The sequence below is a fragment of the Haliotis cracherodii genome, unplaced genomic scaffold (assembly GCF_022045235.1).
Source record: "Haliotis cracherodii isolate W230 unplaced genomic scaffold, xgHalCrac1.p SCAF_11, whole genome shotgun sequence".
Lineage (NCBI taxonomy): Eukaryota > Metazoa > Mollusca > Gastropoda > Lepetellida > Haliotidae > Haliotis > Haliotis cracherodii.
The window spans coordinates 23860991-23887445 of NW_027266266.1; the positions used below are offsets into that span (position 1 = coordinate 23860991).

At 42.5% G+C, this 26455-nt stretch overlaps 1 protein-coding gene across 1 annotated transcript; it reads left to right on the top strand.

Moving 5' to 3' along the window:
• The first annotated feature begins 452 nt into the window (after window positions 1-452).
• LOC139456347 (uncharacterized) lies at window positions 453-25863 on the top strand. Its single transcript, XM_071237994.1, has 4 exons — window positions 453-565; window positions 19762-19848; window positions 20489-21254; window positions 23255-25863. Exons 2-4 carry the CDS (start codon window positions 19776-19778, stop codon window positions 23493-23495), a joined length of 1080 nt encoding a protein of 359 aa, XP_071094095.1. The 5' UTR covers window positions 453-565; window positions 19762-19775; the 3' UTR covers window positions 23496-25863.
• The last annotated feature ends 592 nt before the right edge of the window (window positions 25864-26455 follow it).

Genomic DNA, 26455 nt, shown 5'->3' on the forward strand with positions numbered 1-26455 from the left:
GACAAGTTGTGTGTATCATGGGAAAGAAGTGACACAAAACGGGTGACGTGCGTTATGGGAAAGAAGAAAGGTGTCAGATCTGTGATTTATCATCAGGAGGAAGAAGGAAATTGGAAAGAGAGAGACGGAAAAAACAATTAGAGGAAAGGACAGAGAAAAATGTCATTCCATTATTTCTGCTCTTAACGGGTCGCCAATAGACCAAATAATAATATCAGCAACAATCTAATGCTACATTACAAAATATGTTAGTGGGCTAATGGATCTTCAGTTCCAACGTTTCCATGGGAACCAAGACATTTCTATAATATTCCCGTTACTCGTCGCGAGGCATAATATCAAACACGACATTTGCTCTGTCGGAGCGCGCCCTCTCACAATAACCGGTGTATTAATCCCCGTGTTGTATTGTGGGATAGCTGCCGCAAACAGGTCTGTGCGGCGTCCTTAGAAACACAGGTGAGAGAACGAGCCAGGTAGCAAAAGGTGACAGACTCTCAGGTGAAACACAGTCAGCTATGTGAGACTGTCGGACCTTATACCCAAACCGTCATCAATATTACAGGTAGGTTTAAAATATTTAATCGATCTCCAAGAAATATGCTTAGCTTTAGCAAGACATGTACATGCCATGCAGCGTTCGCTATGGGCTGTATATAACGGTACTATAAGCGTACACAGATGATTCGCACCGGTGAGTTTGAATAGAGCGATACTTGCTCAAATTATATACACCACACAAGAACGGGTCGGGTTTCAAAGCCCGAAAGCGGTTTAAAGTCTGGTACAATATTATACATGGAGGACAGGGTTAGATCTAAAACTGACATAGGTTGAGTGTGTTCAATTAAATGTAGATTCGTGGAGTGAATTAATCTGAAGTTACCTCTGTAGACATGCGTTGCATACAAAAGGAATGAGTGCTGTGGGCATGTCGCCATAGAGTGGGGGAGTAAAGGTTAGTAACAAAGGATGGTGACAAAACAAATATTAACTTGTGTTTAACTGGAAATTGAATGTGTTTTCTGTTGCATTGCTAACCCCCAAGTCATAAGGTAAATGAGCACAATTTTACGCCGCAATAGTCAGAACATCGACAACCTCTGGTACAACAGTTAACGATCCCTACTGGCTCGTCCCTACATTGGAGTGAGAATGGTTTTACGCCGCTTTTAGCACTATATCACGGCAGGGGACACCCTAAATAGGCTTTACTTATTGCACCCATGTAGGGAATCGAACCCGGCGAGCGAACGCCTTAACCACAGGGCTACCCAGTCGCCTGGGGTCATAGGGAACTACAATTATACACAACATAAGCTTAGGTCTTCTTATGTCTATATCAACTCAAGTCCGTCGGTCCGTCCGTCCTTTCATCGACTGCATATATGCTATTTGGTCGTATTTCACTACTATGTGTATGATGGAACAATATATATAACCCTATCAAAGGTTGAGTAGTATGCATACACATACCCAAAGACAACCGTAACTGAACATATAATATATTGATAAATGAAAATCAATAAATATGATATTGGCTATGTGACTTTACATACTGATCGATCCAATATGAACACATGCAGTAAACCACTTGTATAAGGACCAGGGTAGCTTCTTGCCGTAAAGGGGCGGTCGGGTAGCCTATTGGTTAAAGCGTTCGCTAGACACGCCGAAGACCCGGGTTCGATTCCCGACATGGGTACAATGTGTGAAGCCCATTTCTGGTGTCCCACGCCGTGATATTGCTGGAATATTGATAAACGCGGCGTAAAACCATACTCACTCACTCACTCATTCGTCTTTCATATCTCCATCTGTTCTCTCCTGCGATTCACTGCGCAGATTTGCGTCCCTTTGATCTGATCCGACTGAGGTTGTGGGTTCGAATCTGATTTGCCCTGATTATATCCATTGGTTTGGTGGTCGATTTCACCAAAGTAGTAAACATGTAACTCACTCACACTTCCTGATGTCTCCTGCCTTTCTCCATCTTTGTCAAATGCAATTCTCCTTTCATCCCCAACTGCGTAATGGGGTCAAGAATTCACAGCAAATTGGAAATGAAAGTAAATAGACATATGTTTATAAGATCACACAATTTGCTTTTTTGTATTTGTTTAAAATTCATTTGCAAAAATGAAAAAACTTTTGAAAACCTTTTGGTTCAACTGTCTTGAACTGTGACCCTAACTGACATTTTCCATCAAAAAATAACAAATTATTATGTATACCGGTAACCTCTATAAACCGGTATTTCCAAATGCGGTTCTGGACACTGTTTGGTTTTTAATCTCAAGATTACACCTTTATTACACATTGGTAAAGGCATATCAACTTGTGTTTGGGGAAATAACAGACCGACACAGACACACCGACAAATAACTGGGTGACAATGATTCGGTAATCAAGACATTTATCAATCTGGACAATCTCACTGCGTCCGTATTAACATGGTCTCACGTCGATACTACTCAAAAGAGGTTAAGGAACCCGGGATTCTGTCATGATAGATTAACTATTGTAATATGAAAGGTTCGGATGTTCTTTCAATTCTTTTGAGTAGTATACTAATAGCTCTTTCTGTCTCTTAGTGTTGGTAAAAACAATATATTATTGTAGCAACGCATCACTAAACTTTCTACTGCTGTTTTAATATGTTCCCTTATTTCCTGCCATCAGTATGTATGTATTCTGTGTCTGTACAAGTCCCTGTAAATCACGGAACTTTCACTACATACTCCCGACTCCGCGTTCCAGGGTTCTCGCCTGTATCCAGCTACATCTACCTGTCCAGGTATGCTCTATCCTAATTAGAACATTTCGTGATCGATTTTCCCAAATCAGTTCTGGATAGGCTAACCTTTGCCTAACGACGGAAAGCTACAGTCGCACGTCTATCAATTGAGGTACTCTTCTCAACACTTATGGCCACGTTTTTATATTTGTTTAAAAAATACGCCGCCTTTGATCTTCCCGACGTTATTCAATCTTTCCTGCAGTCCTTTATACCAACATTCATTTGGTACTTTGTTTCAATGATATATACTGCTCAAAAGAAGTTAAAGAACATCGCTTATTTCATATTTCTATGACAGATTAACCACAGTAATATGAAAGAATCGGGCGTTCTTTTAAGTGGTACATTATTGACAAATATATGGTTTGGTTAGGGTAAGAAACTGGTTGACCCTTGGACCATGTAGATATAGTTTAGGTTTGGTGGAGGAGTTTTGGTTGTGTATTTACTGGTGTAGGTTCCAGTTTAGTTTCTCTAGGTGTCGGTAGCGTGAAATTCTTGTTTGTTTGTGGTGGTATACACCAGTCAGCAATATCACAGCGAGGGTATTCGTGGAGGCTGACTACCCCATCCAGTCTGGTGGTCTTCTACAAACATAGGTTCCTAGAGACCTACTGAGCCCGAGTCCCCTCATGGTGGTAGTGATTGAGACTGCTCCCAGATCCTAGAGAAAAAAATAAAAAAGGTGTCCAACACAAGTCTAGAAAGTCTAGAGTGACATAGCTCTTGGTAAGAATTTTTCTGTGCTCCATTTGGATTATTTTATTTTGTGGATATATATTTTGAAATAAGAGAACTTTATTTCTGGGACTAAATGTCAGTCTATGGTTCGGGCTTTGAACAGAATTTCAGAATTACGTATGCCACCACGAAGAAAGTTGGACATTATGAGTGTCAGACGTTTACAACGTTTGCTAAACCCACGGGTATGTGGAAGCACAATCATAAATATTGGTTGTATCTGGGGTTCGAACTAACGACTAGAGTTAGGGAGTAGGGTTTTACGCAGCTTGTATCGAGCCAAATCACGTCGGGGACATCAGAAGTGTAAATCACACAAAATTCCGGGGTAGAATAGTTCTTCAGCAACCCATGCTTGCCGTAAAAGGTGACTATACTTGTAAAAGGCGACTAACGGGATCGGGTGGTGTGGCTCGCTGACTTGGTTGTGCTTGTCATCGATCCCAATTGCGTGGATCGATGCTCATGATATCAGTCACTCGATTGTCTGGTTCAGACTCGTCTATTTACCGTCATATAGCTGGAATATTGCTGAGTGCGGCGTTAAACAACAAACTAACCACACATTGTACCCTAGTGCGGAATCGAACCCCAACCTGTGTATGCCTAAGGGATGCTTTAACTACTCACCATTGTGGCGATGTAGTTAGTTGATGTGCTCGATATCGAACACAAAATGTGACACAGTGCCCCACTATAATGCTACTTGTTTGCGACCCTCGTTATGGTTTGTTCCATTTCATACAGGATTTGTATCTCATTATTATACACTAGATCTGTTATAAGCGATCAAGGGGACCGGTAAAGTTGATCCAAGTCCGGTATTTCGTTTGCTACCGGCTCACACAACTCTTTATTAAAATGTCATACATTGGGCGAACCTCTCCTGATCATGTACGGCCTAGGCAATGTTCCAGCTATACACAACCGGGGGCACACCATGAAAGGGTTCCACACCTTGTACTCTATACTGGGGAATTGAACGCGGTCTTAAACGAGAAGAGCGAATGCTTTAACCGAAACACAACCTAACCGTCCCCCCCCCCCCCCCCCCCCCCAGCCGAGACTGCTTATAGGTGGGGTGAGGTGAGGTGAAATGGGTAAGGTGGGGTGAAATGGGTTAGGTGAGGTGAAATGGATAAGATGAGGTGAAATGGCCGAGGTGAGGTGAAATGGCCGAGGTGAGGTGAAATGGCCGAGGTGAGGTGAAATGGGTAAGGTGAGGTGAAATGGGTAAGGTGGGGTGAAATGGGATTTGGCGTGCGTGCTTGAGGACTAATGCCGGTTTTATAGAGCTATCGCACTGAGATAACATGCCGCAGTTTAACAGGAATACCCCACCAACAGTATACTGACCCTGAATCGTCCAGTCCTTGTTTCTCCTTAATGCCGAGCGCCAGGCAGGGTAACATCAAATACCGTCTGTTAACGTCTTTTGGTATAGAAGATGCGACCGGGCTTCGAATCCCCGACCTTCCTCTGTACCGACAGATGCTCTTTCCACTAGACCACGAAGGCAGTCCAGATTGTTTCCATGTAATCGAGGGAAACACCACGTTAGGTCCAATTTAGCTTTTAACAGGGGTCACGGGTGGTCCAGTCGTCTAAGGCGCCGCGATTCGCTGTGCAGAGTTGCGTCCCTTGGGCACACCAGAAACCTATGATTGTGGGTTCGCCCCGATTATGTTTCTAGGATTGTCAGCACCATACCCGTGCTCGTGGGTTTCCCCGAAGTGGTAAACGTCTGAGGCCTGCGTCACTTCGGGCTTTCCACCCACATTAAGCTGACACGCCGTGATATAACTGGAATAATGTTAAAAGACGTTAAACCCAACATGTCTAGGCTATATATTATCAATCTGCTACTATTACAGGGGCGGTCGGGTAGCCTAGTGGTTAAAGCGTTCGATCGTCACGCCGAAGACCCGGGTTCGATTCCCGACATGGGTACAATGTGTGAAGCCCATCCCCCCCCCCCCCCCCCCCACACCCCCCCCCAAAAAAAGCGGCGTAAAACCATACTCACTCACTCTCTCACTACAAACAATTGCAATGACATTCCAGAGATGGTGATAATAATAATATCCGGACTTTACAAAGCTTACCCCCTGCTTCACTGGTTTGCTCTGTGTACACTGTGAATGTATTCTGTCAATAAAATTCAGGAACAATCACAGATTTAAAAGTATGAACCTTGCAGAATACAAGATCCGGCGACCCGGTACTAATTCAACGTTATTGCGTGCCCTTCGTTCAAAACTATCCCCAAGATGATATATGTCGATTTATTGAATCCACGCGGCAAAACAAACCCAATTTATGGTAATAGAGCCGCGGCCATGTCCCAACTCAATCTGGGCTTTCAATATCGTCTCGGTTCTGCCATGTTTGTCAGTAATAGGCGGTCAAACATACGCGCTCATATTCCCGGACGCGGTCAACCGGACACATTTTACCAGAAAATATGATATGCACGTCTTTTACGTATTAATGATAAATTAATCGCTTTCACGCGTAATTACAGTGATATCATTACTTTCCCGGCATTCATTACAATGTTATTAGGTAACCATGGCAACGCCATTTAAACAACGCTATACCGGAAGTAAATGTGTGGTCTCAAGCGAGAGAGCGCTTTAATCGGTGCAGAGATCAATGGCAAGTGATTGATTTCTGTCGCATCTGATCTTTTCCTTCTATCGATCAACAGGCGTAAATCAAAGATCATCAAGCATCAACAGGTTGGTCAACTTGTTCAGTTTTGCGATTTGTTTTCTCAAATTGAACATCCTATACCCCAAACCGATGTAGAACATATTTTTGAATAATAAACTATCTGTATCAGTCAAATTACAATGAAACCTGGTTAATCCGGACCCCGTTAAAGCTGGGAACCTTACTTTCCGGGCGATGACTGCTTAAAATGGGGCGGTCGGGTAGGCTATTGGTTAAAGCGTTCGTTAGTCACGCCGAAGACCTGGGTTCGATTCCCGACATGGGTACAATGTGTGAAGCCTATTTCTGGTGTCCCCCGCCGTGATATTGCTTGAATATTGCTAAAAGCGGCGTTAAACCATACTCACTCACTCACTTTAAACGTCTAGATAATAAAAACGGCATTACTCCTTACCCGTGATTCGTTAATCCGGACTTTTGTTATTCAGGGTTATTTCACTGGACGATAAAGTCTCTCAGGGTTTCAATGGAATTCCCAACGCATAATTCACAGAACACGTTATTTAAAAAAATACAAACGAAAAAGAATTAACAATGTTTGTATATTTCATCACACTCTTGCTGGTCCGGGGCGATGGAGTGTAGCCTAGTGGTAAAGGCTTTCGCAGGTCACACCAGGTTCGAGTCCCCTGAGTGAGTGAGTGAGTATGGTTTTACGCCGCTTTTAGCAATATTCCAGCAATATCACGGCGGGGGTCACCAGAAATGGGCTTCACACATTGTACCCATGTCGGGAATCGAGCCCGGGTCTTCGGCGTGACGAGCGAACGCTTTAACCACTAGGCTACCCGACCGCCCCTCGAATCCCCTGAAGCCCATTTGTGCACCCGTTGCGATATTTCTAAAAGTGGCGTAAAGCCTTACTCACTCTCACCGTGTCCATATATTTAAACTTTCCCCAGGAATAAATCAATTATATGTGTGATTGTTTGCACAACAAATGTTTACATTACTTCTTGAACCTTAAGTGCATGTCTACCAGTGCCATGGTAAAAAGCCATAAGAGCGACTGCTTCGTTTATATGTACTTATTTCCAGACGGCAGCGTTTCCATGTGAAAGTCAATATTATTTTCGGTAAACTGCGTTGACAGTCAACGGTATCACGTTTCCATTCGTGCTTACGGTATTGTTGTGTTTGGGAGATAGCGATCAGTGTTATGTATCAGATGTCCCTCTGATAGTAATGGTTCCACTTTCCACACAGTGAGAGTTAGCCTGATAACATATCTCTTCTGCTACACACGAACATACTACTAAATAACAATGACATCATGAGCATACGAGGCAAGTAGATAATATAGTGCCTTTATCTACTTTCCCCGTGTCAAATGGGATCCATCTAGACCGGGCGTTTTCCCCGGTCGTTATCACCAAAACGGAGCCGTAGTGAAAGTAACCCGGCGTTGTTATTGACTTGACAGATGACTTAATACAATCGTCAATAACACGGGGATTTGTTTATGTCCGCGTTGTGTTATGATGGCAACCAGAAACTGAGTTGTTTACAGGAGAAAGTGGGGAGTAGGAAGGGGTGGGGGAGTGGTACGAGGGGGTGGGGTGGTTAGGAGATTGGAAGGGGCGGGGGGTTAGCGAGGGGAGGGGCGGGGGAGGGTAGGTGCTGAAGAGAATGTGAAAGGTGAGATAAAAAATGGGCTTTAATTCACGTCGCGTTCAAGATTATTGCACATGTATTGCATGCACGTAAGCGTTAATTTGGATTTTTTGGGAGGGAAGCGCAACATATTTCTATTACGTTGGGGTAAAATGCGGGTTAGGTCAACAAACTGCGACGCGTTTGAAGTGAGCTTTTACGCCGGTTAAAACTATCCCAGTCTACCACGGCAGTGTTTCCAAGAACTTGATTCCCAAGTTACACCCATGTGGGGTTCAGAGCCGCGCTTTTACCAAGCGACCTCGCCGTCCCTTTAATTGTTAATATTATGTTAATATACGTCTATATTTACCTCAATGTAATGTACCTTACTAGAAACCTTCAAATCTGCCTTGTGTTTCAAACAGACACATAACCTTATCATATACAACACTGAGGGAGTATGTATGGTTTTAGGCTACTTTTAACAATATTTCAGCAATATAACGGCTGTGGTCACCAGAAATGGGCTTCACACATTGTACCCATTAGGGGAATCGAACCCGGGTCTTAGGCATGACGGGCGCGAACGCTTTAACCACTAGACCACCCCATCGCCTCCTAAATACCGCATTGACGTGAAGATTATATATAAATTTCAACTCAAGAATAAACAAATGTATTGCGTTTTTATTGAGCTTGCTATATTTAGTAGCGGGTCACAGAATAATACTACCGTTTCTAAATGTCATTTCTGATTTAATTTCATTAACAACAAAGAACGTATTCAGTCGGCACGCCAAGTCGTGGGTGTAAAGCCGATGGTTATTGGTTCTCACTTTTGTGTTTGTCACAGTCGATGTCCTTGTGGAAAACTAATCTACACACTTTAGCAGAAGCTATTATCACCCGACCTTTACAGGCAAACAGCGTTTTTGTTTGTGTCTCCCCACCATTTTCCTACAGCTACGATTCACGCTTCCCTATTTTAGACCGCCTACTCAAACTGCGTCAGAATTCAAATTATAGAATATCGTGGGAATTTGTTATACCACCTTGTTCCCAAGCCATGATCGAAAAACAGAGCATGGATTTGGGTCTTGGAAATATAGAAGTTGGGGTGAAATATGGTTTCCCGTGGCGTTCAAGATTAACGAACTTGTATGGCGACATGACTCTACACGTGTGTCAATGTGGCTGCTTGTACTAGTCCGGACTAATGCCGGTTTTATACTACTAGCCTACTGAGATACCATGCCGCTGTTTAACATGGATACTCCTTACAATATTCTGCCATGTATGCCTTAGTGCCGAGCGCCAGGCAGGGCAACAACAAGTACCATCTTTAAACGTCTTTTGACGTGTATACATGACGCGGTCGGGGATCGAATTCGAATCACCGACATTCCGCTCTCCAGGCAGACGCTCGATCCACTACACCTCGTAGGAAGTCAGATCGATATACACTGTAGCGGGACTATAATGCTTAAACTGCTCTGTCGGGGCAATGGACAAATCGGTTCAAGTCACATTGAAACATATGATTCCATGTAATTGTAACTGCTTCACGTCAGATTAGTATTACCGTTAATAAGATAAGCATGGCGTTAATCCAGTAAGATAATACTGGTCCCCATGTTGAATACTCGGATAAACAGACTCGGCTTAACCTAAGACGTTGCCATAACGCCCCTTTCCAGTGATCACGTGACTAAAAGCCCACGTAAAGAAAAGTTAACAGAACTTTTTCTAATTACTTTTAAGAAAAAAAAACGGTTTAGGTAGGTCGAATTCTATTTTTTATTTCGATTTCCAAAGAACTCGAACTTAAAATCACGATTTTGCAAAATATAGAACAATGATATAGAGACGTAGAGCATGTTAATGTTTCCTTTATAAGAAAATACATCACGATTCGCTGGTCAGTATAGACAGATAATAGAGACCATTTTAAAACTGCAATCCCTTACCCCCCAAAGTAAGTAGCACGGGTTACATTAAAAAGTTCAAATTTCGGAATGGAAAATAACTCAAAATGCGGAACAGGGACTGAATTTAGCATTAGTGAGTGAGTATGGTTTTACGCCGCTTTGAGCAATATTCCAGCAATATCACAGCGGGGAACACCAGAAATAGGCTTCACACATTGTACCCATGTCGGGAATCGAACCCGGGTCTTTGGCGTGACGAGCGAACGCTTTAACAACTAGGCTACCCGACCGCCCCGAATTTAGCATGAACAAATATACTAGCCAAAAGAAGTTAAAGAACACCTGATTATATATATTACTATGGATACTCGGTCATGGGGATGGGTATTGCAACACACAACCTTCCAATTGAGGGTGTTCTTACCTTAATTTGATTTGAATGGTATATTCACAAAATGCTTTAAACTCGCGTCGAGTTTTAAGGTCCATTGCTGAAAGGGAATGAAATTTCATGTGGCCCAACTGGCACGGTTATCAATTAACAGTTATTATCAGTAGGACTCACACTCACTCACTCACTCACTCACTCTCTCGTGTTAAACCCCCTTGGGTCCCGGGATGTGTTCGCTCAGTGAAAGTAACTGACGAAGGGAAGCATAAATATTGATATACGTAATGTTTGTACGACCTAAATTTGGATTAGAGTAGCCTAGTGGTTAAAGCGTTCGCTCGCCTGCAAGAGCCCCTCGTTCTTCTCGCATAAATAGGGGGCAGGGTTCGGGCACGGCTCGATTATTTACAGACCGCCGTCATATAGCTGAGAGCGGGGTTAAACAACAAACAAATAAACATGTTATTACGTTTATTCATAGTTACGTGACCCTTTTAAGTACAACATATCAGAACTTATATTAAGATATGAACCAACAATACTGCAAATCTCCAATCTTAAACTGTTTGTTCTCAATGTTATCCGCCTCTGTTGAATATAGAGATAATATAAATTACAGTCGCCTAAATAAAAGTTAATCCGAGCTGGTGTGTATATAGGGTACGTGCCCATGTAGGCAGCTCTTGTCCTCGTTCTGCTACTATACTGCGGGGCGTTATCGGCGATATGGCTGTGTAAATCACCGCCTTTCATACAACCAGCTGAATATTGCTTATCATGGCGCGGACGAGGACCCTTTTCTGTGCATTGTAGTATCGGAGATTAGATAGTTCACTCGGACATGTCCGTGACCATTCGGGACAAACTGTGACCATTCGGGACATTTCCTATTCAAAACGGTCCAAGTCGAAATATACAACACAAGAGAAGTTAAAGAACATCCGTTTTTTTTCAAGTGACTAAATAGGTAATCTGTCGTGCCATGACACATTAACTATTGTAATATAAAAAAATCGGGTGTTCTTTAACTTCTTTTGAGTAGTGTTAATTTCGAGATAAAGGGAGATTGGATTCTGGCTTGCCACTGTTTGGCAATTGACAAAAAATATGGAACAACTATTAAACTATTCTTCTTAAAAGTTTCTTGGATGACAATGTTGTAATGGGCTCCGCGAAATCGAAACTCATTTTCAACGTTCTTTCAGATGATATTAAATTCATTAAAAAATAACTCTGTTTCATTATAACCGCCATCGTATATTAAACTTGATCATATCGTTTCAAGGAGAATTTATTATGGTTATCTCACCAGCACTAAACGGGTACCCGGTAGAGATCTTTTGTTGCTGGCTTTGTCTCTTCTGTGATCGTGTGGGAAAGCCGGAGAAGACGCCCCCATGCTTGTAATGAGTGAGTGAGTTGGGTTTAACGCCGCTTTTAACAGTATTCCAGTTATGTCACGGCGTGTCAGCTTAATGTGGGAGCAAAGCCCCAAAGCTCAGACGTTTACCACTTCGGTGAAACCCACGAGCACGGGTATGGTGCTGACAAACCTAGAAACATAATTGGGCGAACCGGGATTCGAACCCACAATCATAGGTGTCTGGCGTGCCCAAGGGACGTACACTGCACAGCGAATCGCGGCGCCTTAGACGACTGTGCCACCCGTGCCCCCTGCTTGTAATGAGAATCGGGTGATCACATTGTGTGAACTGTCTGACTTGTCATATTTCCCCGATATCGTGGACCGTTGCTGTTTTGTTAACTACTGATTTCCCTGGCCAAACTTGATAATTTACAGCTACCGTAATATTACAATTGCGACGTAAATCAGAAACGTCACAGGATCCTTATACTAAACCTGGCGCCTCTGAGCAACAATAACTGACCTTCGCGTTGGAGAGAGTAAGCGAGAGAGTGAAACGAGTTTTACGCCGCTTTGAACAGCCTTTCAGTTATATCAAGACGTGTCAGCTTGATGTTGGGTGAAGAGATTGGACAGACCGTAGGCGTGAATCATTTGTTGAAATCCACGAGCACGTGTTGGCGATGAAGCGCCAAGATGGCGAGTCTGTGATTCCAACCTACAATAAGTTTTCTGGCACGCCTTACTCTTCACATCGAAATGCGGCGTATTCGACGACTGATAGAACGGCAACGCTGTTCAAAGCAGTTTTAAACTCAAACTCATAACATTAATGATTGATGGTCGTAATGTCATCTCTTCAAACCCAGGAAACCCGTTACGATATTTGTTTTCGTCTCAGCTCAGTCGAGTCAAGCAAGACTCGTAAATGATACAAAGCCCCCTACTGTTATATGGTCAATCTATCAACTACACTCACATTATGCAGATCTATTGACAATTCCTTGCCGTTATTGTAATGTACACATAGCAATACCGAACACTGGCAACTGACAAATAACATGTAGATTTGAGCGAGGACTTCCTTACACTTGAGTACAGACTGGTTTGACAGCTTTGATAGATAGCCTGGCTATATTCCTAGCTTGAAATCCATATTTCATCATACCGGGAATTTAAATAAATCATTAAATTGTTCCATTTACGCCAATGTTTAGTTTAAATTTCTCCTGGTGGCTTCAACTGCGTGAAATCTGTATCGATCAAGCGATTGGGAATTGATTTGTTAGGGGTATTTATGTTATAGTAGCACAGGGGTCATAGCTATAATTATGCAAGTGGAGGCAGGTTTTGTAATCGATATACATCGAATCCTTTTTTGTATCAACGTGAGGCGTCGGGAGTTTGGTTAGAAGAAATGGGGTTTAATGTCGCGTTCAAGATTATTGCACTTGTACAGCCTCCCCATGAAGATCCGGGTAGAATAGGTCCTCAGCAACCCATGCTTGCCGTAAGAGGTGACTAGGCTAGTAGTAAGAGACGACTAACGGGATCGGGTGGTCAGGCTCGCTGACTTGGTTGATGCATGTACTAGTAATCGATCCCATTTGCTTGGATCGATGCTCATAATATCAATCACTGGATTGTCTGGTCCAGGCCCAGTTATTTACATACCACCGTCATATAGCTGGAATATTGCGCAGTGCGGCGTTAAGCGACAAACAAACAGACAAAGGAAACAAACCAACAATAGCGACGTGCATACGTGCGTGCGTGCGTGCACTTATCCGGACTGATACAGGTTTTATAGTGCTACCCCACTGGAAAACCATGCGGCAATTTAACATGGATACCCCAATCATACACAATATACTGACTCCGAACCGACCAGTCTAATGCCGAGCGGGGTAACAAGTACCATTTATTAATTTAACGTCTCTTGGTATGACGCGACAGGGAATCGAACCCCCGACCTTCCGCTCCCCGGGCAGACACTGTATCTATGCATTAGTAGGTGGGGATGTAATGAGACACTTAGAATTTACGATGTTTTGTGTCAAAGAAATAATATAAGAAAATAAATAACAAAAAGCGAAGAGACATAAAACAACAACCCCCAGGAGCATAAAAAAATCCAAAATAAAACCAATAAAATGTCAAATAAAAGCGATTTATAAACGTAGCAAAAGCACCTTAAACAAGAAAAACACCCCTCCATCTTTAAGCTTAAAACGAACCGAGGGGGCACGGGTGGCCCAGTCGTCTAAGGCGCCGCGATTCGCTGTGCAGAGTTGCGTCCCTTGGGCACGCCAGAAACCTATGATTGTGGGTTCGAATCCCGGTTCACCCCGATTATTTTTCTAGGTTTGTCAGCACCATACCCGTTCTCGTCGGTTTCACCGAAGTGGTAAACGTCTGAGACCTGCATCACTTCGGGCTTTGCTCCCACATTAAGCTGACAAGCCGTGATATATCTGGAATACTGTTAAAAGCGGCGTTAAACCCAACTCACTCACTAGAACGAACCACGGGGGGTAGAGTGAGAATGATGTCAGACACACAACCTTGTAGGTTTATGAGATTTCAAACAAGGAAGGCTTCACAAGACACAGCGGGGTACACGGCTTTCCCACTATCCACTATTAGTTCCACAATGGCAAGGAGAGTTTAATGTGTTATGGGGTCTGATCCTCACACACATCTTGGGAAAAGTATAATGCACGTAGTCATGTACACACAGCGTATATCATGTTATGTGCAAGTAGAACAACTCAACTGTATCGTAGAGAGGGCGTCGCAGGCCAACTGAGATCGAAATGAATGACGTTCCTGTATTGTCGGTTTGGTGCCGGGGCACGGTGGAGACCTTAGGGGTCACGTGTTGCCATGGAGACAGGAAAATAGATGTAGTGTTTAGAATGAAGTAGTTTAGATATATGTTATATACAACTCAAAAGATTTTAAGGAACATCCCATTCTCTCATAGGGCTATAGTTAATCATGGCATGACAGACCTGTTAAGATTACACTTATATAAATATCTTCTTGTTTTCACGCTAAAGTTGGTTTCAATCCAGAATGTCTTGTGAAAGTTGCACTTTTTAATGTTACCTATCCTGATGACCAGCAATAGAAAAGCCATGTAACCTACTTTCTTGTTTGTATAATTAATTGTAATTAATATAAGAATGAAGTTAGGCTGAAAACGTGGGAAAATACAACAATATACAAATTCTGCCAACCTATCCAGTCCTTTTAAAAAGTGAGGAGGAACAAGCTTTTTCATTGTCCAAATGTTGAAAGGAACCCTAAACAATAATGTTAGTCGCACTTTGACTGGGGGTGAGGTTGTCAAAATACTACTCAAAAGAAGTTATACAGCATCCGATTCTTTCAAATTACTATAGTAAATCTGTCACTTTTTTTAGACCAACCCATGCTTGCCTTAAAAGGCAACTATGCTTGTCGTAAGAGGCGATTAACGTAAGAGGGTATCCGGTGGTCAGGCTCGCTAACTTGGTTGATAAATGTCACCGTATCCCAATTGCGCAGAGCAATGCTCATAATGTCAATCACTGGATTGTCTGGCCCAGCCTCGATTATTTACAGACCATCGTCATGTAGTTGGAATATTGCTGAGTGCGGCGTTTAACAACAAACAAACGAAAACTTCTTTTGAGTACTATATAATGACTTGTAGGCCTTAAATACTAAGATAAGAGGCTAAACACTTCACCCAATGTCATTTGTGGCCCATACATGGTGACAGGAAATGTTCCTCACAGCATTCAGGGATTCCAATATACTCGAATGTTTCATCTGCTGTTGCTGAGCGTTCAAATACCCTTCAACAAACTTTACGTCATGTTTCCAACTATTCTGAAGAGGTTATTTTAACAAAGGCGGTGTTTGCTCGAATCTCAAGTGTCGAGAATACACGGGGGGCTTGGCACTGTGAGATCCTATGTTGCTATGAAAAATACAAGTAGTCAATCTGAACGATGGAATAGCTTTAAGCCACTGGACCCATTAACGCTCTAAATTAGCATTTAGTGAGTTTTCAGAGGCAATGTATTGACATCTGCTCTTGTATCAGATTAAAAAATCGGAGAGGCAATTACATGTCTCCATCAATATTATAAAGTTGAAAGACGAGCACGAGGGAAGAAAATCCGATCGCGCGGACCTCGTAGAAAACGATCAGCCACACGATCTTTTCTCTTTGATTGGCTTTCTCAGTTAAGTTAGCCCTAAAAACGAAGTTGACGTGCGCGGACCTCACAGAAGACATCTAGTCATGTGATCGTTTTTAAAGCACCGATTGCCTTCCTGTTCAGGTCAGTCTGACAAACGCACTCTTCAGGAACTGAGCAACTAGCGATTTGTTTACACAAGACACAACACGGAAGAAGGAGCGTAAATATCAGCGTTGTAAAGATAATCTAACGATTTAAGAGGTCCACAAATATTGCTTTGCGAGTCGAACATATACCATACCGGTTTTAGCTCCGGTTAATACAACCCAGGCATGCGTATGGTGTCACTGATATCTGGCGGACGTGAGCTCACAAGGAAGTACTCTGATTAGTAATGACGTTATAACGGGGTATTATTGGTGGAACAGTGGTTCTCAGGCGTTCCTGCTGGATGACAGTACACTAGTATGAATTACTTGAATCTTCATTTTAGTGACACACACACTAGGCTTAGATTTGGTACGAAGCTAGTGCTGATGTTAATCCCCATATTTTGTTACACTCTTCCCACCTTGCCAATGATGGTAAAATCCAACCCACCCATCCCGCCCCAATAAAAAAAAAGAAAAAGAAAAGAAAAAGAAAGATAACAAAATTTAAAAAAAATGTAAAACAAATAAAAATTATTCTTTGGTGTGCAATATTCAACACATACAGGAACAGTAAGTATTATTGCAAACAACAATTACTTCGTTTCTAAACTTGTCATTTAAATTAAAATGATAAACTTGGCAAGTTTATACCAAATATGAATATTTTACAAAATGACAGTTCAGTTCACGATAGGAATATTCGTATTATCAAATCATTCCCCAATACTAATTTATCAGAATTTAGATGTTGCTGGACCCGACAAGCATCAATATCCCAGTACCCCTAACACAAGTTGAGTAGTGTATTATTTCTCCTAACGGCCTCCCAGCTGTCGTCCAGGCTCTCAAGTGACCGCTGATTGAGCCCTTCCCGTTCATCAGGCCGCCGTTAACGTCATATACGAGCAATCCCACTCTCCATAAACGCCGCAATGTATCCTCATAAATCATACAATACTTTGTGCGTAATTTATGAGGTTGAGTATATCCCGACATCGCGCTGTGCAATCAAATATTATTACCATATCGCCGTGATGTGTTTATTTTGAATAATGCAGTACTTCAATCTAAGCCCATGCAGACATGTCTCATAATTTTGAAATTTATGTTCGCTTTGAAATCGAATGGTATAAAATTGTATAGGACCCGGTGTCTAAACAGTAGGTCAGGTCCCTGTGATAGGTTTATGTTGAATTTACGGTTCTCCAACTTAAAGGTCTGAATCAAATACAGTCCAGTGTTCGAATACTCACCAGTTTACTGCTCGTGTTATCACAAGGGTAAGAGGTTTCAAACAGATATATTGAGCACGGTTATCAAATGCGCTGCGACACCCTAGGAAGAGTTATGTTCTCTTGGCATGATCGTTGTGGGTTCAAATCCTGTCTTCGCCCCTGTAAGGATTCTTAGTTTGTCAGCATCATCCCCTCGAGATAACGTTATAAGTTTATTTGTGTCTCCTCTAACGCCATACTCAGCAATATTCCAGCTACTCTGGTTATTCAGGGAGCCATATAGGAGAGGGCGAGTGAGTGAGATTGAGTGAGTGAGAACTTAGGACTTTGATTGGCGTAACGAACCGACGCTTTGAACCACTGGTTGGTTGGTTGGTTTGGTGTTTAACGCCGCACTCAGCAATATTCCAGCTATTCAGGGAGCCATATAGGAGAGAGCGAGTGAGTGAGATTGAGTGAGTGAGAACGTAGGACTTTGATTGGCGTAACGAACCGACGCTTTGAACCACTGGTTGGTTGGTTGGTTTGTTGTTTAACGCCGCACTCAGCAATATTCCAGCTATTCAGGGAGCCATATAGGAGAGAGCGAGTGAGTGAGATTGAGTGAGTGAGAACGTAGGACTTTGATTGGCGTAACGAACCGACGCTTTGAACCACTGGTTGGTTGGTTGGTTGGTTGGTTGTTTAACGCCGCACTCAGCAATATTCCAGCTACATGACGGCGGTCTGTCAATAATCGAGTCTGGACCAGAAAATCCAGTGATCGATATCATGAGCATCGAGCATACGATAACATGCATCAACCATGTCAGCGAGACTCAAAACCTTATCCCGTTAGTCGCCTTTTGCCACAAGCATAGGTTTTCTGTTTTTCCCAACGAACAAACAACTGGGCACACACTGGACTTGGCTGTTTAGTAGAATGTCAGTTGTCAAGCACATGATTTTATTGATTAAAGATACTTGATATGATGTGGGAAATGTATAGTTTTTGGGGGGCAATAAAAAATTATTTCAAGCGACGCGCCGATGCTAGAGAAACTTTTTTAAGCCAGATTTTGATAGATCAAAATATTCCAATAATTTGTAAATTGGCAAAAAGTGCCAGGCGTAAATTGTTTTCAACGTATACTACTCAAAATAAGTGAAAGAACATTCACAGTTGGAAGCCTGTGTTTCACTACCCATCAGCCGTGAGTGAGTGAGTGAGTATGGTTTTACGCCGCTTTTAGCAATATTCCAGCAATATCACGGCGGGGGACACCAGAAAGGGGCTTCACGCATTGTACCCATGTCGGTAATCGAGCCCGGGTCTTCGGCGTGACAAGCGAACGCTTTAACCACTAGGCTACCCGACCGCCCCCCACCAGCCATGACAGATGAACAGTCACATGAACAAAATCGGGTGTTCTTTAAATCCCCTTGAGAAGTATGCTTTGCGCAAGTCTGTCAATAAAAGATGCTTGATATTTTTTATCTCCATCGCAGTAAATTATGTCAACATTCAAGTAGTCTCGGAGTAGACACCCGACGACAATAAAGTGGAATAAAGATGGCAAACGACTGTATGTACGCGACGTTGAATAAGTCAGGTGTAAAACGGAACCAATGTCATGCATAGGAACTCACAGCTGTACATGGCATATCCGTCCTCCTAACTCATGTATACAGACAGGCCAACTACATTTACCGTATTCGACGTAATAAGCGCTCCGCTCTAATAAGCGCCCACGGCAATATTTGCTAATATATTGGCTAGTGAACAATCCCAATAAGCACCTCTTCCGATTGTTCAATGTAAGCAAGACTTATTTATTCGCGTATAATACGTACTCGTGTGTTATATGCACCCTTAGTTATGGGCAATTTAATTCTGGAAAAATATATCTGTCGTACATAAACATTTCAGGCTGTCATCATAAACCACAAAAATTATGTTTCAACTCTGGGTTTTTTCCACCAAAATGATGTTCTAATAAGAGCCCCCTATTTCTAATTTTGAGAGCGCCCTGGCGGCTCATTACGTCGAATACGGTACTTGCATATTATCATATATTGCAATACCGTATTCGACGTAATGAGCCGTGGCACGGCATGACATGACAATTTAAGCATAGTGGCATGAAAGAATCGGGGGGTCCTTAACTTCTTTTGAGCAGTATTTGTACGTCTACTGATTCCTGTCATGATTTAAAAATCTTCAATCTGTGGATAAAAATGATGTTGATGAGTTCTGAAAGTTGAAAGTGTGATTGGACTCGAAAACAGAAAGCTAACACGATACTGCGGATTTATGTACTCGTCTCACCGATACTGCGTGGGCCATTAAATGGTTTTACGTTCTTGGGAGAACCCGACCTGCGGCGGCACCATTAATAGGCTTCATCGTGTGAAAGCGTTCCGGAGAGAGGCATCGATCTTTACAGCTATATGGCCAACACACTGACCGCACTATCACTCTGCAAAGACTCGCCAGACACGAAATTGCACTCTAGACAAAATTAACTCCCTGTTTACGTCTATTTTAAGGTCACGCTAGCACAATAGTGCCGTACCCCATATTGTAAATTAGATAAAATATATCCCTATATGCATTCTTATACGCTCCCTTTGTTTCCAGCATTGGCCGCCAGGATGAAGGAGAGGGTGTATGGTTGGTACCCGTCCGCCAATGACGTCTATGCAAGGGGACCGTATAACAAGTACCGTACGTAACGAACAGTTTATTTCCTTTGAAGGGAAATTAAGAGGATTTTACAGTTTCCTATATGTTTAGTGAAGGAGAAATTTCATGAAGGATCATTGCCCAAAAGTGAATTGCGTCGTGACGTTGAACTAGAACGACAATTTAAATAACTTGTTCATTGATAAATGTGCACAGAAACAATTTCTACATAGGTGAAACCATCCTTTGTAACATTGCATCGTTTCACACATCAATTCCCATAGTAAAACAGTAAGTGGGCGAGTATTGCCTTACGCCGCTTTCAGCAATATTCTATCAGTATCCAGCTTTACAAATTGTATCCATGTTAAGAATCGAACATTTGAATCGAATCGAGTCAAGCGTTTAAATACCTTTGATAGCAGATCTAGCAACCGTTTGAGGATCCATCTAAGATTTGTTGGTATTACTATTAATAGTTATACTAGTAAAATAAAGTTAAGGACCACCTGATTTGTACATGTTACAATATTTAATCTGTCATGACATGACGTATTGACTACAGTAATGAAAGAATCGGGTGGTCCTTAACGTTTTTTAAGTAGAATACACAAGTGTCTTGTGTTCCATTCACATCAGCTGTCAGTGCCCCTGTGATGTGCATTGGTTACAAATGTTCCAGAGCAAGAATGTCTGTACAAGTTCCGAGACACCATGTACGAGAGCAAGCCACTGGTTCCACCATCCCCGACCCTCATGGTCAGAGGGTATTCTCCAGCGCCACCTACCGGCATGAGGTCCGCATCAGCATCACAGTCACAAGCGAATACATCGACCGCGGGACCAAGAGCTAAAAGCGCTCCAATTCCGAAATTCAAATTAATACCGCGATTACATATACCCACTCCCAGCCAATGCTGGTCCACAAACCTGCCGGAAACGGATTACACGGTGGCGCCACCTACCCAGAATCCCTTGGAAGGAAGTCGCCCTTCCACAGCCTCTACTCAAGTTTCCTGGCCCGTGCCCAAGACCACGAAACCGGAAGTACACCACACCACCAACGTTCCAGTTGACCACAGTGACCGTTCTCAGATCAGCTGGCCGCGCCCAAAATCCAACCCTGAACCAGCGGAAACCCCAGACATGATGATGAAGAGAACAAGGATCAAGAGTGCGTCATTGCACAGGGAGAAGACCCCAATCCCAACCCGACCGGTCAAGTCAGCTGGACCGGTTAGATCACCCATGCCCCCCAGGAGCACCACCCCTGCCCCGGAGCCCCGACTCTCATCCCCACCCAAACCCAAGACCCCCGTGCTCCGCCCCAAAACCCCTGCACAGGACCCCGACTCGGCGGATGAGGGCGTGGAGGCGGAGGAGTGGGAGGTGGCGAGGGAGAAGTACGGCTGGATGGCTGAAGTTCATGGCAACCCGTATGGATATAAGTGAGTAATGTTTCTATTTCTCTTGACGCGACATAAAAACGAGTTCGACCCCCAAAATTGGTACCGTGCGTGAAGAAACTCACTGAAGAGTTGCGTCCCTTACCTGAACACCAGGATTGTGATTTTTGGTGTGTCAGTACCATGACAGTGTTCGTGTTCTTCACAAAAATGTTAAACTATTATGCATTTTAACAACTGACGCAATTATAGGTCATAATGCAAAATTATAGAGAAATTATACAGTAGTCATAAAATAGTTTAGTTAGGGAAATCTCTCGAATCTGCTGATTCTACTTCCGGATCCAGTAGATCGATGCTCATGATATCAATCACAGGATTGTCTAATCCAAACTCGATTACTTCGATACACCGCCACGATATAGCAGGAATCAAATTGAGTGCAGCATCAAACAACAAACAGGTAAACAAACACTAGCTTCTTATGATTTCTTAATTATGTGAACATATTCGACCCACGTCACTTCGCGAATACGTGCTTTCCTCAAACATCACGACGTGATATTGGTGAAATACTGTCCAAAAGTGGCGTTCATTCACTTACTCTTAACCGTCTCGCCTGTGTGAAGGCGATAAGTACAGGATGATTACGTCTTTGTAGTTGAAAGCACACAAATGAAAATGACGTTAATGATGCATGTATTACTATGATGTGGGTCGGTGAGTTGGGTTTAACGCCGCTTTTAACAGTATTCCAGTTATATCACGGCGTGTCAGCTTATGTGGGAGGAAAGCCCGAAACGATGTAGGTCTCAGACGTTTACCACTTCGGTGAAACCCACGAGCACGGGTATGGTGCTGACAAACCTAGAAACATCGGGGCGAACTGGGATTCGAACCCACAATCATAGGTTTCTGGTGTGCCCAAGGGACGCAACTTTGCACAGCCAATCGCGGCGCCTTAGACAACTGGGCCCCCCGTGCCCCCCTAGTATAACTTTGATGTCAACAGGAATATAAATACATATTAAGATGATATACTCGCGAAAGTCAAAGGATATGTTTGAGAACGACTATCAGTTCCGGAAGGAAACACAGGCAGTCCTAAATCTAATGATTCAAACAGCGAGTTTGTGCATTTGCTCAAATGACCCTTATAATAACATTGAGCTAATTACTATATATAACCCTGTACATGATATCAGCGTCCGACATCTCAGCACCAAGCACGTCTTGAACGATTTCAGGTTAATAATTAATTTCTATCAAGCCTCACCAATGGGGATTCCGAGTCAGAAAATTGGAATTTAAATGTGCCAACAAGACTAGTTTTGCACCATCTATGAACTCTGAGATTTATTTCACTGTGAGCTAGATTATAAGCAGTAACATGTTGCCCCTTATTATTGACTGTTGATAAATCAGTTGCTGCATCCCCAGGTATATTTTTTTTAAGAATAATGTTAATTAGCCTTGTTCCTGTGTTTATCAACAGCCTTGTGTTTGTCCAGTTTACCTGTGATAAGAAAGTGCATTTATAACAGGTTTCATAATTATGATAAACGTCGTTTTTACTGCAAAAAGATGTCGACGTGTGCATTTCGGGCTCCGGGAACATGTAACAGTGTCATTTCGACTTTAGGGGGCACGGGTGGCCCAGTGGTATAAGGCGCCGCGATTCGCTGTGCAGAGTTGCGTCCCTTGGGCACGCCAGAGACCTATGATAGTGGGTTCGAATCCCGGTTCGACCCGATTATGTTTCTAGGTTTGTCAGCACCATACCCGTGCTCGTGGGTTTCACCGAAGTGGTAAACGGCTGAGACCTGCAATGTCCCGCATCATTTCGGGCTTTCCTCCCACATTAAGCTGACACGCCGCGATATATCTGGAATATTGTTAAAAGCGGCGTTAAACCTAACTCACTCACTCATTTCGACTTTAACTGTGTCACTGGCCTCTAGCACAAGGAATTTCGACCCCTGGACAAACATATCTGATGAACACATATTGAACACATATCAACCACACCATTCTCCCTTCAGGAAAATTGCCAAGCGGCTGCCCTACACCGTGAAGTGTGTGGAGCCGGAACTAGCGCCAGAGCCTCCCGTCACCTACATGGAGAACATGGAGACGTTCTTCTTCAACACCATCCCGCGACGACCCATGACCTTCGCAGTCCACAAAGAGTGGATCTCCGAGGTTCTTCACGCCAAGAGGCTGGAACTCCAGAAGCGCGAGGGCGTCAAGTACCGATGGAAGAATTTTGGATTCGTGTATTAAGAAGTTTCCCTGCATCAAATACCGTCCTTTTTACATCATAGTTCGTCAACTGAACAGGTATCTCGGTTTGATTGATACTTAGGCACGCCTCCTCTTTGAGAATTAGGAGGTTTGGCAACAACTGATGTTAGTCTTTAAATTATAGATCAAAGGTTGAGCCGGGAGTGGACTTCAAACACATTGATTTGAGAGTTGGGAGGGCAAATCTCCTGGGAAATTTACTAGGAACTTATGCATTGGATGTAGCTCCATCTACCTTGAATCCCCCAGGAGCACTCGACCTTTCCAAAACCACACAGACTTGCGTAGTTTTTGGGCGTTATAAAGAACTCAAATATCTTTGATATCTCAGAAGGTTATTTTCAAAATGACCAGGTTAACAGACGTTCGCCGTATTTTGTCTGTAGGCTGAAAACGGGTCAGCAACCACAGTAGGACAAGGGACAATATCGGCATTCAAAGACAAAACAGTCAAACCGGATATTTTATCGGAAAGAACCAAACATTGCTGACCGCCCTAAACAACAAATATTCAAAACTGTAAACTATGTTTTAGTTGACGCGTACTATGAATTTTTTATACACATTACATAACATTAGTCTTGTTTCGTTCCTGAAAAATTGGTGCAACTTGTTCCTGAACATGAAATGATCTCTAAGATAGACATCGGTCAAGATTCTTGGTGTTTCCGTTTGATATTACTGATATTAACATTTCACATAGCAACCCACAACCTACATATTAGGTGATATAATAAGTGAAAGGCCACTTTAATAAAGGCAGCCATCGAGCCATATCCAAGGGCTGGAATATGTCAGTATTTATAAACTAACCACAGACACTGAAGACATCTTGTGCTAACTCGGGTTAACGTTTAGAAAAATATATAATGGTACCACTTTGGCCTGGCATAATATAGGTCACAGGTCACACCATTATTTGATATGTCTACCCTTTTCGCGACACCCGGTGTCATCGCTGATTTTCAGTGATCCATTCATAAAATGTTCACCTCTATTTTGCCTTTTACTCCCAATGGAATCTGGTTTGGAGATAATTGAGACTGATATATATTTACATGTTACACGTGAACCCTCTGACGTGCTCTGTGCCTCTTTAACTCCACAACACATGCATAAGTACCTTCTCGAGAAGTCATTTCGACTTCATGAAATTTCTTCAGAAAACGTTTTTTCCTTGAATCCGAATCAATGCACGGGCGTTGTGAGAAATCCTGATTAGCTTCGATTCCAAATCCCCATCGTCAACTACACATCTGTAAACGACCACAAGGTCATCCAAGCAAGATAAATCTGTATCTTTGACTGCTGAATCACGTGTCTCCACCAATAAATAGCCAGATGTTGATGAGAAAAGGGATGGGACAATACACGCTGTTTTCAAATAGATAAACATCTGACGTCTTCATTTCAGCCGCGTTTTTTTGGTCAGTATTCCACCAACATCGATAGTTTATTCTGAACTTTCTAGCCAAGGTACAACAGGGTCTCCATGTTAGAACCGATCCACAAAGTATGTTGTGCGTCCCGAATTTCTGCTCTTCCTTTCGTAATATCAAGAGCGGTTTCTGTATTCGGACGCGTCTGTTTCAAGGGAGGCTTACAGTCAACTGCTATTACCTAATGCTAGATAATATTCTAATCAAGGTTATACAAATAACTGAAATATTACATATTAATTGCTCTGAGCTTCAGAATCCCATTTCGCGCCGATTGTTTAAGTTTTGGGGTGTATCGAAAAAATAGTTATAAAAAAATGAAATTCTCTGCCCCCAAAATGACATTGTTGCAACGTGTTTTTAGAACATGTATTTTGGCTCATAGTTATGATTAAAAAGTATCTGGTATTGCAGCCAAAAATATATTGTATTTGTTCAGAGACAATCGTAACACTTGGCTTCAGGACAGGGTCAGCGTGTCCATTGCGCACCAAACCAATGTCAGCACTTCCGGTGTGGTAGCTGAACAAGGAACACGTGCAAGGTGCGACACCGTCTATTCGAGACCACGAGGGCCATAAGTAACAACAATCGTATTAATATTGAATTTAAGTATATATATATCTTCTTAACCAGCAATTACCGAGTTGGGAGGAACAACCTATTGGACTCTCAGTCAGTGGACTATGAATAATACATACCGGCAGATTAAACTGTAGCGTGACCAGTTTTCGTGTGACGGAATGTGGAAAATTGCAATCAGAGATTCTAAGCATGCAGAAGTTTTTTTTCTTCTTCTCTTTACCAACCGTTTCTTCTTAGGCCTAACGTTCAGGCCTCCCAAAATACATGTTGCACAAAATATGCTTCAATAATTAAAGCATACAGACTGGTCTTACGTTATCTGTTACATGTTTTCCCGCTAATTAGATTATTAATGATTGTCACAAAGCGTTCCTCCGTTTAGTCCCTGCAGCCATTGGTCATCGATGAAACCGTACCACTGCGCGCTATATACCTTATAGCCTTCCTTTTTAACCCGAGTTTTCAGGTCTCAGACCGGTTGCAATGTAGCTAAATACCGTAAATCCTTCAATACGAGAAAGGGGTTAATCTTATTTTCAGATTATTTCAAATAACTCTTCTCGGTGTTTAAAAATATCAGTTTACATCTAACGCTGGGCCATTGTATTGATAGCAGGCGTTTTTTTCTTTGTTTCGATTGACCCGGTGTTATTTTTAATGCGGGTATTTATTAAAGGATTTACGGTAACATGTTTAACTCAACTCGCTTATCCCTCCTCTGGACCAGGAGGCGCGGAGGTTTGGTCGTCATAAGATTAACATACAACACATATTGTTGATTTATTTACACATGTTAAAGTTATTATACAGGGCAGTATGTTAAGCAACAACTTTTCACTCATCTATATGGCTGTGATGTATATAACGAAGCAATGTTGTTTTTTTGTATTGTATTGTTATGAACAATGTTGACTT

Coding starts and splice junctions, on each gene's coding strand:
- LOC139456347 (XM_071237994.1), top strand. CDS start 19,776: ATGAAGGAGAGGGTGTATGGTTGGTACCCGTCCGCCAATGACGTCTAT. Junction 19,849..20,488: donor GGGACCGTATAACAAGTACC/GTACGTAACGAA, acceptor CAAATGTTCCAG/AGCAAGAATGTCTGTACAAG. Junction 21,255..23,254: donor GGCAACCCGTATGGATATAA/GTGAGTAATGTT, acceptor TTCTCCCTTCAG/GAAAATTGCCAAGCGGCTGC.